Source organism: Betta splendens, chromosome 21 (genome assembly GCF_900634795.4).
Source record: "Betta splendens chromosome 21, fBetSpl5.4, whole genome shotgun sequence".
Taxonomy (NCBI): Eukaryota; Metazoa; Chordata; class Actinopteri; order Anabantiformes; family Osphronemidae; genus Betta; species Betta splendens.
The window spans coordinates 10,192,533-10,204,573 of NC_040899.1; the positions used below are offsets into that span (position 1 = coordinate 10,192,533).

A 12,041-nucleotide genomic window follows, 5' to 3' on the forward strand; every position below is an offset into this window, starting at 1 on the left:
CATTATGAAAGGAAACAAAGGACGCTGACGGCTCTGACTTATGACAGAGTTTGTCCCTTCGCCTGTTAGCGTGTTAGCGCGTTAGCCTCCGCTGACCCGACCGCCTGTGCTCCACCTCTGGCCTCCCCCCCTCTCCATCCCTCCGCGCTGGAGACATCTCATCGCTGCCGCGTCTGCATGTGAGTGCCTCCGCCTGCGTCCGATTCCGGCTGCTCCACGCATTTCACCGTACTTTATTCCACTTGCATTCCATTGTGGCTTGTGTGACATGGTTATTAGTCTAGATATGTGCTGCTTCTGTCCCTTTAGGTAAACTGTGGCATATTTGCCCATTGCACAGATCTGACCTACAGTCGACTTTTGGGGATGGGGAGGAGAGTGCATACGTGGATTAGGATGTCACCGTGCAGCACGACGCCTGATCAATTGTGTGAAGCCAGCGTTTCCTCGCTGGATGCTAATGCTGAGTGACATCTGGCCACATCTGCCCGTTCTGGAATAAATGCATAAACTTCGCGAGCTAAATACTTGATGGTGGTTTTCTGTGGCAGACGCTTGGTTGCCCGTTTGGCAGACAGGTTGACACATTGTGGGTCAGCCTGGTGCTGGAACTGTCATTAGGGGTGGGTCTGTCATCCAGGAGGCCCTGGTTTCAGTTCCAGGTGGAGAGAGGGAGATGTTTTTTATGGGTGTGTTACAAGGGGAATTGTTAGAAGGTGCCATATTACTAATTCATTTTCCTTGTTTTATTTAAGTCTCACACCCTGAGCAGAACCAAACTTGCCGTGTTGATTCAGGACTTGATTATTTCCCCTTAATGTGTTTGCGTTGGCTTGTGGAGGAATGTGCTGTGTTTCAGTACCCCCCCCCCCCCCCCGGCAGATGCAAGGTAATTCTCTAATGGGGCCACGCTGAACGACCGGCTTCAGTCAATAGCCATCAGTCCATTATAGTCAATAAGACAAAGCAGAGAGCAGCAGGCTTCCTCGCTGTCACTGTTGGAGGGTCACAAGATTGACTGCCTTTTTTTTTTTTCAAAATTGGATTTGTGGCAGGCTCCGAGGAATGTTTATGGTAACAACAGCAGCGATGCCGAGTCTCCTATAAATAACATTCTGACACTTCGGACTAATGGAGACCAATATCAAATAAGTGCCATCAACACCCTGAAATGTTTAGCAAGAGCTGTTCCTGGTGGTGTCTCCTGTGCAGGTAATGAGGAGCGAGAGTGTTGGGAGGTGAAGAGAGGACGGGAGTGCTGAGCGTGTGTGACCTGCCGGCCCTCGAGGGCTGACGTGAAGGTGAAGGGGTGAGAGTGGAGAGACGGCGAGAACAAAAGAGCCCGGCTCTTGATGAGGGCAGGTGCCGGCTGAGGAGAGAACAAACTGTATTCCAGCTGCGCCCCTGATGATGCTGTCCAAGCAGAGACCCCTCCCTCCCTTCATCTCTGTTTGACACGATCATTCTCAGCCTGTATTTACTCTCCTCCTTCTCCATGTTCCTTTTGCTTTAAAGCTCAATTACTTGCCAGAGCCTGTAGTCAGTGCAAGGAGGCGAAGAGGGTCGGACAGAGAAATCCTCATTCTGCTGTAAACGCACTTTAAACTGCAGTTTGCCCTGAGATGCTCAGCTTCCGTCCATCTCTTCATTTCCATCTAACCCTCCGTCCCTCCCTCTTATTCCCCAAGCTGCTGGCCACCTATTGACCTTCGACCCCTCCCATTTGTCTCTCATGGAGGCACTCACACCTCCAACATAGAGGGGAAAAAGGCAAAAGGCACGTGTGTCCAAACAGTCACACGGGGGGAAAAAGAAAAACCTTTTGGAATTTTCCCATTTTGCCGCTTATGATTCCAAAGGGCCGGCCTTTATTATTGAACACTGGAGTCTATTCCTCCATATTAAATGACTGAGCCGTTTGTTCTGAGATCAAAAGATTAGCTGCGCTGAGACATAACTTGATGGATCAGTGTGTGCTAGGGGCTGCTACGCCAGCGAGGCCGCTAGCCGCCGTGCATAATGGCCCTCCATTGTGTGGGCCTCAGGCTGCTCGGCCGCACAGACACACACTGACGCGCGCACACAAACAAAGGCACGCACGTAAACAGAGGCACTTATCACCAGAAAGAGTCAGTGTCAGGTCAGCCGGCTCAGCCCGTGGACAGCGCTGTATTGTTGCCGGCCCCTGGCCCTCCTGGACGTCTAACAGTGCAGCCATTCAGCCGCCACTGGTGACTCAGGACCAGCGGGCAGCGCGGCAACCAGTGTGACCAGCAACACCTGGCTTCACACATGCACAGTGTGGTGTTCAAGAACCTGGAGCGAACACAGCAGAGTGTTGGATGGTTGCTTTTAATGCACACAGTGCATGAATAGTGTTTAAGCTTCAGTCAGATGTAAATCAAAGGCTAAGATCTGGAACTTTAATCACGTTGGGAGCAATTGAATCTTCAAATGGACCTGCTGCTTTTATGATTTGAGGTCCAATAACAAGCCTGTAGAAATGATTATACATTATTAAGGACACACAACCAGGTCTGTTTAAATAAATACATGTCCTGTGTTTCCAAGCTTCCTCGAAGTGACAGAATGCACCTCATTCATGTAATCAGCAGTAGGATTTGAAGGGCGAGTTGGACCCGGGTTACTGTCCTCTCCTGCTCTCTTTCTCCATATGCATTCCTGTTGTTTTGCCTCCGTCCCATTTCATTTATTGTAGTGAGATTCCTGGCTCGGGAAAAGCTAGTTCATCGATATTCCATTCAATAGAGCTATTAAAATAACATGCAATCAGATCTGTTTAAACATGCTGCCTTTCAATTATGTGTGGTCAGACGGCTCAGCCAGAGTCGGTTCCTGCCGACATCAGCAATAGTTTTACTTCTGGTAGAAATGTTTAGAGGGAAAAATGCCGAACGTTCCCCTGATGTTCAGGGAAAAATCATAACTGTCAGTTGTATTGTGTTGTTGTTGATTAACAAATGCAATTTAACTTCCTGTGTGTAAGTGTTAGAAGTGTCAGTGGTAAATGCCGGTCATTTGCTGGCGCAGCCTTTCTGTGGTGACCATGGTGCCAGTATATCTAGCCCCACACACACACACACACACACACACACACACACACACACACACACACACACACACACACACACACACACACACACACACACACCATCACCACCACCAGGGCACGGCTGAGCTAATGACTCATCTCTCTGTCTCTGTCTCCCTCTCTTCTCTCTCTGTCTGTCTGTCTGTTCCTCTGTATTTCTCCCTCTCTGTCTGTGCAGGAGACATCACTCAGAAGGGCTATGAGAAGAAACGGGGCAAGCTGCTGGCACCCTACATCCCACAGATACAAGGTAAGGTTCACAGGCCTGCAGGTAATTCACTGTCTGGAAGAGTAGTATCATGAGCTGTACTGTATGTTTGTAAGGAAACAAACATGGAGAACCTCAGCCGTTAATTTAGTTCATTATTAATTTAGTTTAATTCATATGGCACATTTTACAACACAACTAATTCTGAGACAAAACTCATAATTTGAGGGAAGTATAATAAACAAAATGTAAAGAGAAAGAGCCAGAAGGTTAGAGATGTTATCGCTTATGTGATGTTCTGTGTCAGAGCATGAACTGAAGACCTGTCATGTACTACAGTATATCTTAGTGTATGTAGGGGTTACACAGTTGATACGAAATGTCTGGCTGTAATTGTCTTTGTGTGAAGTGATACCACCTTTGTTCTACTGCTTGTCAGTTGAGTGTATTTTTAGTCAGTGGGCTCTGCCTGAAGCAGACGATGAGGTCGACTTGGTTTGTGGTGTATGTGTCTGGATGCTTCATTCTCCTCCGTCCTCCGACCGGGGTCCGTGGCAGTTTTTGGTTTGGCCCGGCCTCAGTGGAAAGCCACTCGCTCAAGGCTTTTCCACTGAACTTAGCAGCAGGCCTGTGATTTCGATTGGGTGGATCGCCTCCATTGTTCAGTCTGTGTCCTATCGAGGATCAAACAAGACTCCATGCAGCGGGCTTCCTCGTGTGCAGTGTTTCTGCAGGACCACACTGGATTGATGATTCCGGGGCTTGTTGTTTAAAAAGCGGCCTTCACATTTACACTTGTTTTGTTTGTGAATCTTGGGAATAGGGCATTTCATTGAAGAGTCGATCCTGCTGGCAGTTCAAGCAAGTGAATGTTTGCACGTGACTGTAGATTCATCAGTTTTGGAAGGATTTTTTTATCTCCTGGGCAAACACATCGGTATGTGATCTTTATCTTAGTCTTGTGTAAAGTGAACTTTCATTTCATACATGCAAACGCAGTCTCAGCTCTTTAAGAAGGTTTTTTTATGCATTTGATTACATTAGGCAGGCCATGTTACTATGTGTTTTAACTGCGATGTGCTGCGAACCTGTTGCACGTCATTAGTCAGAGTTATTTGCTCTTCGTAAGTGAGAGGCGTCAGACGTGCAATCAGCGTTCACATCTGACAGCTTCTAAACATTCATCAAGGTTCAGTGTGAACCAACAATAACATGTGCTATTGCTGGATCAGGGCTGTGTGTTCTGCCTGACAGCTGGGTCTGAATTCAAGCGGAACGTTGCATCTTTTCCTGCTACTGTACGTTTACAGTAGCTGCGCTGCATGTGCATGTTGATCAGTGCGTGTGCTGCCGCTGCCTGAGACTTGCTGACAGTGTGGCCCGCAGTGATCCCCACTAATCTGCCGCTGAAAAGCCTGGCGGGCCGTCGGCCGGCCGGCTGGCTAGCGACGCGGGCGGGTCCACCGGGCTGAATGTGTGCTCAAAAAGTGCAGCCGCAAGGTCTGTTTATTGTAGAAATGTACTCGGTTAGATGACAGCAAAGGTCACAGGCCGCAAACAGACAAACTCTTGAAAATGCCCCACAATAAAGGCGTGAAAAGGCGGAATAGAGGAGAATTTTAGAAGACCACTGTGTCCACCGTCACCTGACCCCAGGCAGCAGTCTTGGGTTTCCCCTCCGATTCTAACCACTAGTTCCTTTGTGAATATCAAATGAGAATTGCATAAGCAAACGCATGAATCATCCAGCAGGACACGGGGAGGTCGATGAGTTTGAGAATTTGGTCGTTTTACAGCGCTGCAGCTCAGAGATGTTGTCTTTTTGACACGGCTAATCACCTTGTTTTTGTTTCGTCTGAGCCATTTGCATTTGCCTCCCTTTGGAAAGCTCAAAGGCAGCTGGGAAGCTGCGAGGGAAGCTGGATTAATTGAAGTGAATGCTTTCTCTGCTCCTGGTTGCCATGTTGGAAGAAAGCAGCCTAAGTAGGGATTATCATTAAGCTGGTGGATACTTGATATTCAGCAGATTTCATACGCTCACGTTGTGTGTGATAGTGATATTTGTGCTTGAGTAGAGGACTTTGTGGAGTTTATTTTGTGTGATGGACTGTCATTCTTCAGGTGTAGATCCGTCTCTGCAAATTGACAACAGGATACAGACCTCCTCCCAAGCTCTTCCTCAGGGTTCAAAACACAACAAGGCTCGAGCTGCCAACACACGGGATGAGCGCTTCAGATCTGGTAATCACACGTCCACCACCGGCGTTTTCAAAATGTCCGCTGCACCCTGTCTACGCCGAGAGTAAGCTTTATGCATGTGTCGTCGTAGATTTGCACACAGAGGCCGTCCAAGCAGCTCTGGCGAAGTACAAAGAGAGGAAGATGCCCATGCCCTCAAAGAGGCGATCTGTGCTAGTTCAGTCTTCTGTGGAGGCATGCACCCCGCCAGGTAAGACCCCCCACTGTGACAGAGTGTTTGTGCTCTCAGGGTCGGCCGTATGTTACCAGCGGATGCTGCGGCACGGCACCCCGACTCTCCGCTGTTGGCGGTAGAGCACCATGTGGCCGAGCTGCTTTCACTGACAACAAATGTGCTGTTTGATGAACGCGTCCGATCTTTAAGACAAAGCCATCGTGCAGCAGTTGAACTTGCATCTCGTAGACGCTTGAACAAATGAAGGTGGCTCCTCGTTGCTTTGAATCATCCCGACGTGTATAGGTTCACAGCATCGTACTGTATGTTTGCTATAAGGCTAATGACAACAAAGGTTCGGGTACTTTAAGTTTTCTTTATGCACCAACTATTGGTGCTGCTGAAGAGTGAGACTGTGGTGATTGTGCTGAATGTTGTCGTGACAACACCATAAAAACATTCATGCACAATTTTACTATTACAGTCGGTCTGTCTTGTTTTTAATGGCCACAGTATTTCAGTGATTTAGTACGAATGAACATTGTGAGACTGCATTGTGAGTCCTTTACTACCGCTCTGTTGCTACTTTGTTCACTTCTCCCCCTCTCCGTATCTGCCTCAAGGTTACTGAGAGATATTGGAGAGGCCGAGGAATAATAAACAAAGCCATAAATGCAAGGAACACCACATGAGACCTCTCTGGTTGTATCGAGCTTGCATAAGGCAACAGCGATTTCAGGTCCTGGACTGATGGACTTTAGTTGCTTCAAGTGATTAGTGAGCAGATTAATAACATAAAGGCTCTTTAGTCTAAAGAACGTCCACCAGGCATGTGCTGATCACATGCATAAGAATAATCTGAGTTTTCTCTCATCCTCTCAGTGGACCTCAGTTCAGTTCTCCAATTTATTAAAGCTGTGTTTTTTACAGGATACTTTACTAGTGACTGCAGAAACAACATTGCTGTTTACTTAATGTGACTGATAAATGGAGGGAGGGAGCGTGACCCCCTCTTGGTGATTTCTTGGTCATTTGGTTCTCTGAAGTAGGTGATTCCTGATCCTGTTGGCCTCCACTGGTTTAACCTCAGTGAGTCTAATGGAAGACCAGACTTGTGGGAGCTTGGCAGATGAACTGGAAACTGTTCACTCACACTAGACTTTGAACTTGTTCCTTTTTGGGCTATTTTTAATAAGACCAACTGGCCACGCATTTTTCGTCCGACAGGTCCAATTCACAATAATTTATATAATTTATATAAAAGGTTGTTCTTTCTTCCCTTTATTAACCCCGTAATATTTCTGTTTTGGGTGTTTTCCCATAACAGCAATTTTTAACACTCCTCATATTGTGTAAACCCTCTCCTCTCTCTATTGTCCAATCCTATTAGATATATATAGTATAGAGCAGCCACACAATTGTGTAATCTATTGTTGGTGTAAAAATATTTGCAGGCAGGTAAATGTTAGTTATGGTGAACCAGTAAAACTATAACACGCGAGCAAACATTCCTGATCTTCCACCTCCATTAATATCATCTGCCTTATATGTATTTTAATGTACTGTACATATTCTACTTGTATGAACAGTACATTTGGTGGAAATGTATCATCAGCATCTCATCTGATCTCCATCCATTCCCATTTTTTCCTGGAGACACTTAAAACAGGCCCGTGTTCTTGTCCACTCTTTTGACGCTGCCCTGTCCTGCCCTGTCAAACGCAGACACCTCCTCAGCGTCGGAGGACGAGGGCTCGCTACGCCGGCAGGGACGCCTGGCCACCTCCACGCCCTACCAGGGCCACGGCCACCCCGCCGTCGAGCACTGGTTTAATCGTGTCATCCAGGGTTCCTCCACCTCATCCTCCGCGTCATCCACCTCATCCCACCCGGGAGGGAGATCCGTCACCACTACCACCACCAACACCACCGCGCACGCTGCCCTCAACGCCAACGCCGCAGCTACAGCACTGGCCGACCTCATGGCTCACACCCAGCTAGGTCAGTGACGCACGCAGCCTCGCGTGGCATCATGTGTCGGTTGGCTCCTTTGAATGCTTGGCCCCATTTACTTCACAGTCTTATAGAAACTGTCAAGATGCATGTAGGGCGGTTGTTTAAATTTGATGGTACTAGACAATCAGACTTAATATATAATGTTAATCTTAATAATAATGTTCCTTTAGCTTGTTTGTTAAACTTTAGGCTTAATCACAGATACTGTAGTCAGCCGTGTCCTACGTACCTGCTGCAGTGGAGGTCTTATCTCCCTCCGATGTACAAAAGCACAGCAGAGGGAGCAGGCGACGGACTTTTAATTCATGCCTTTCTAATTAGTTGTCTCCGTCTGCTCTCTTACTGTCATTCAGTCATGTAAAAGCCTCGCAGCGTCGTCCTCATCAAAGCTCCCCGCTCCGTGTTGCTACGTTCGAGTCGCAGGCTGGTTAATGAGATTCACTAGATTTATCTCCCTCCGTCTCTCAGCAGCAGCAAAGTGAGATGTGGTCTCGGTTGTGTGTGTGTGTGTGTGTGTGTGTGCGTGTGTGTGTGTGTGTGTGTGTGTGTGTGTGTGTGTGTGTGTGTGTGTGTGTGTGTGTGTGTGTGTGTGTGTGTGTGTGTGCGTGTGTGTGCGTGTGTGTGCGTGTGTGTGTGCGTGTTTGTGTGCGCGTGTGTGCGTGCGTGTGTGCGTGTGTGCGTGCGTGCGTGCGTGTGCGTGCGTGCGTGTGCGTGTCTGTACATGCTGCTGGAGGAGCGATATCTTATTAGGATGGAGCCGTCTGATTTCTGTCCGGCTCATCTACCCTGAAGGCTGCTGTCCTGAAGTAGCAGCAGTGGCTGCTGCTGAACGCTGCTGTAAATAACTCGTGTTTGGCTGTCAGTCATTCCTGTTTGATCACTAGAAGGCCACCGTAACATGGACACTTTAAACTGCGCAAACATGACCTTTCCTTTTCAAGGCCCACAACACTTGTATTTTCAACTGTAGTAAACATGCAGCTTTCGAGCAGATCTCAGGTTCTCGCGGTGCAGTTTTGTACAACCTCTGTTTGTGATGTCAGATCTGAGAAAAATGACACAAGCCAACATGTAAGTCAATCAAACCTATGCAAAAGAATTTGCCAAATGATACCTCCAACAGCAACGTCCGCAACAAACATGCTGTTGATAGAGTCCCAATCCTATTTCTGAGGCATCAGAGTTTCTCTGCCGACATAAACATAAGAGAGTTGAATTTGTTGCAGCGGTCCAAATTCGGCCTGACCTGTTAACCCCCCACACCCCACTCGTCACAGATAACCACTCGGCGCCCCCCGACGTGACGGGGCTGCTGGAGCGCTCCTCGCTGCACACGGAACGGTCCCAGGTCGCCTCAGTGCGAGGCGTTTCCCGCGGCTACAACCACCACACCAGCGTCATGGAGACGGCAGACGGTGAGTGTCCCTGCACACACGCACACGCACACGGCCGCCTCTCCCTCCCATACTCCCCTGCCGGCTTTAAATCCGGCCGGCAGAAGCTGTTGACTGACCCCCTTGCGTTGCCGGGGTAACAGGGCACCTCTCCCCGATTGCCAACCTGTTTCTGCCCTAATGTTTTATGCATAAAAACATATCGGCTTTAGTGAAAGGAAAGAAAACTAATGGTGGCAAATAAGATTATTACAGATGAATCTTGTTGTGAAGTCGTTAGTGAGTCAGTGCATAAATGAATTTTATAATCATCACTCAGCATTCAGAATCTATCCACCAAACCCCCACAGTTAGAGGACGTGTGCATATGGGTGTCCACTGAGCCTTGAACCATGTGAATCACTTTAACTTGTACAGGGAATAAATCATAGTCCTTCAACAGTTTGCATGAAATGAATTTGTGACTTATTGGGGTGTGTGTGTGTGTGTGTGTGTGTGTGTGTGTGTGTGTGTGTGTGTGTGTGTGTGTGTGTGTGTGTGTGTGTGTCACTGGTAAATGGTTGCTCTTGGTCTACACACAGCTGTCAGTCTCTTTATTTCCGCTCTCAATGATGCAAACAAAGCCATTTCTATCCATGAGTGTGTTTCGCTGGGTGGGATTAAAGGTGTTTCAAACCAACACCCCCTGTGCAAGTTTTCCCACGTGGGTTATTAAAAAGTGCCAAAAATAACACAAACAGTCCTATTTCAGTCGTTACGGTGGAACAACAAAAGCAATCTGGGGGGCTTCACCAGCTCGCACTCAGCTTTATGTGGCTGCTGGCAGATAAAGTTGAGCCTCACACAAAGTCACACAACTAAGGTTTGCGGCACCATTTCATTAACATCCTGATGTGTGTCTCTCCTCCAGGCTGTGAGTGGAGAGGTGAAGGATCCTTCGGTTTAATGGATGGTATTTATTACTGTTCCTCCAACTCTATGGCAGTCTGCTGAATGTGTGTGCGTGCGTGCGTGTGTGCGTGCGCCTGTGTTTGCCTGTGTTCTGTGCCGTTTTTGTCAGGTTTAGCACTTGTTCCATTGTGTGTTCTCCAAACCTCGTGTGCCTGTGCGTGCACATGTGCTGTCCTGACAGAATGCTCCTCCAGTTGACCACGTTGAGGCAACTGTGTAAAGCTGTAACTAAACAAAGTCTCGTCAGCTTGTGATGCTACACAGAGGGTTTTCTGACGGCATCCGTTTAGCGCTGCTCTTGTTTGGTTCCATCTGGGCTCTGATGTGCTGGATCGGTTGTTTGCTGATGGAGCATGCGCCATGTAGTGCCTGGTGACTCACTATTACTCATTCAATGATTATATCAACCAATAACAGAAGCATTTAAAATCAACTCTTTTAGGACGGCTTTGTTTAGCCATTTTAAAGGAGAAAGTAAGGTGTATTTGTGGCCCGATAGTAAATAGCAGGTTCATTTAAACTAAAATGTTCTCAGTTGTTCAAAGTATTACCAAACCTCAAAGAGCTGCGTGCTCTCCAGTGGGTGGGGTTCGGGGCCCTCAGATGTTGTGCTGTGTGTCTGGGGTCCTCTAATTGGCCCATCAGGTGCTGCGCTGACCCCTACGCATCTACTCCCGGTACATCTGTCCCTGCACGAGGCGGCAGACTGTGCCTGAGCCAGGCTCGTTATAATAAGACGGATCAGGCAACCTGCATGCAGCTGTGGCCCCCGTCTCCTGTGGCTGAGCAGAACAGCTCCACACACACACACACACACACACACACACACACACACACACACACACACACACACACACACACACACACACACACACACACACACACACACACACCAACAGCAGTAGAAAATCATATTGAAGAAAAGTACTGTACACATGGTCATGCCTGAAGCATGAGGCAGCTCTAACTGTACATCTCATCTGTTATATCAGGTCTGCTGTTCATTGTCTTATGTCATTCATTATATTGTGGTGTTTAAATGTAAGCTGTCAGTGGTATTCTTCAACATATATACACCTAAATTGATACATATATACATATACAGTATATGTATAATATATATTGGCTTGCCTGTAGCGTAGCTGATAGCCTCCCACATTTATGAATTTTGCATAGCTCAAGTAATACAGAAGCCTTTTCAGACGCCTTGTGAGTCACAGTTCAATGAGGATATCTTTGTTGCTAGGCAGCAGATACGACTGCTCCCTGTTTTGTGATATATTATGCCTGAGTTTTGCCAGCGTTTCTAACTCAGCAGTTGAAACCTTTGACCTCTGCTGTACGTGACTGTTGAGGAGCTCGTGGCCCACTGTTCGATTGTCTTGCCACGGTGTGAATGACAGCAGGTTCTCCCCCGTGTCTCATCACGCCGCACTGACCTCTGCTTCTTCCTGTTTTATCTGTCGTCCTCTTCATGCATCCCTCCCGCTCGCCGTACTGTACCACCTCAAATCCTCCATCTACACGTCTGTTCCACCGCATCCCATGTCCTTATTGACATGTCTGTATGCGTCACCGCATCGGACCCGCTACTCTTTTCATGCCGTCCGATCTCATTGTGTAGGTGTTCCCGTCAACAGCCGCGTCTCCTCGAAAATCCAGCAGCTGCTCAACACCCTGAAGAGGCCGAAGCGGCCGCCGCTGCGAGAGTTCTTTGTCGACGACTTTGAGGAGCTCCTGGACGGTAAGCTGCCCCAAAAGCAATTACATCGCTTTTATTAAATCAATGCATTCCTGTGGCGTGACGCACATACTGATCAGACCCCGCAGCTGTTTAATGCAGAATCTGACCAAAAAGCCCCGCTGCTCTTTGGAGCGTGACTGCCCATCAGTTTACAAGATTTTTGTAGATATCTCTGGAGTTTTTCCAGGTTCAGTATTTTCTCC

General features: G+C 47.8%; 1 protein-coding gene across 5 annotated transcripts in view; it reads left to right on the top strand.

Annotated features, from left to right (window-relative positions):
* dip2a (disco-interacting protein 2 homolog A) overlaps nucleotides 1-12,041 on the top strand; it is a 48,899-nt gene that overhangs the window by 24,633 nt on the left and 12,225 nt on the right. For 2 of the 5 annotated variants that reach the window (XM_029136331.3, XM_029136332.3), the window contains exons 2-8: nucleotides 3,291-3,362; nucleotides 5,442-5,561; nucleotides 5,650-5,769; nucleotides 7,459-7,734; nucleotides 9,027-9,164; nucleotides 10,054-10,095; nucleotides 11,719-11,838. In XM_029136331.3, the coding sequence (XP_028992164.1) occupies nucleotides 3,291-3,362; nucleotides 5,442-5,561; nucleotides 5,650-5,769; nucleotides 7,459-7,734; nucleotides 9,027-9,164; nucleotides 10,054-10,095; nucleotides 11,719-11,838 (888 nt within the window). The remainder of the gene's footprint in view (nucleotides 1-3,290; nucleotides 3,363-5,441; nucleotides 5,562-5,649; nucleotides 5,770-7,458; nucleotides 7,735-9,026; nucleotides 9,165-10,053; nucleotides 10,096-11,718; nucleotides 11,839-12,041) is intronic. The other 3 variants (XM_029136334.3, XM_029136335.3, XM_029136337.3) reach the window with 2 other exon arrangements.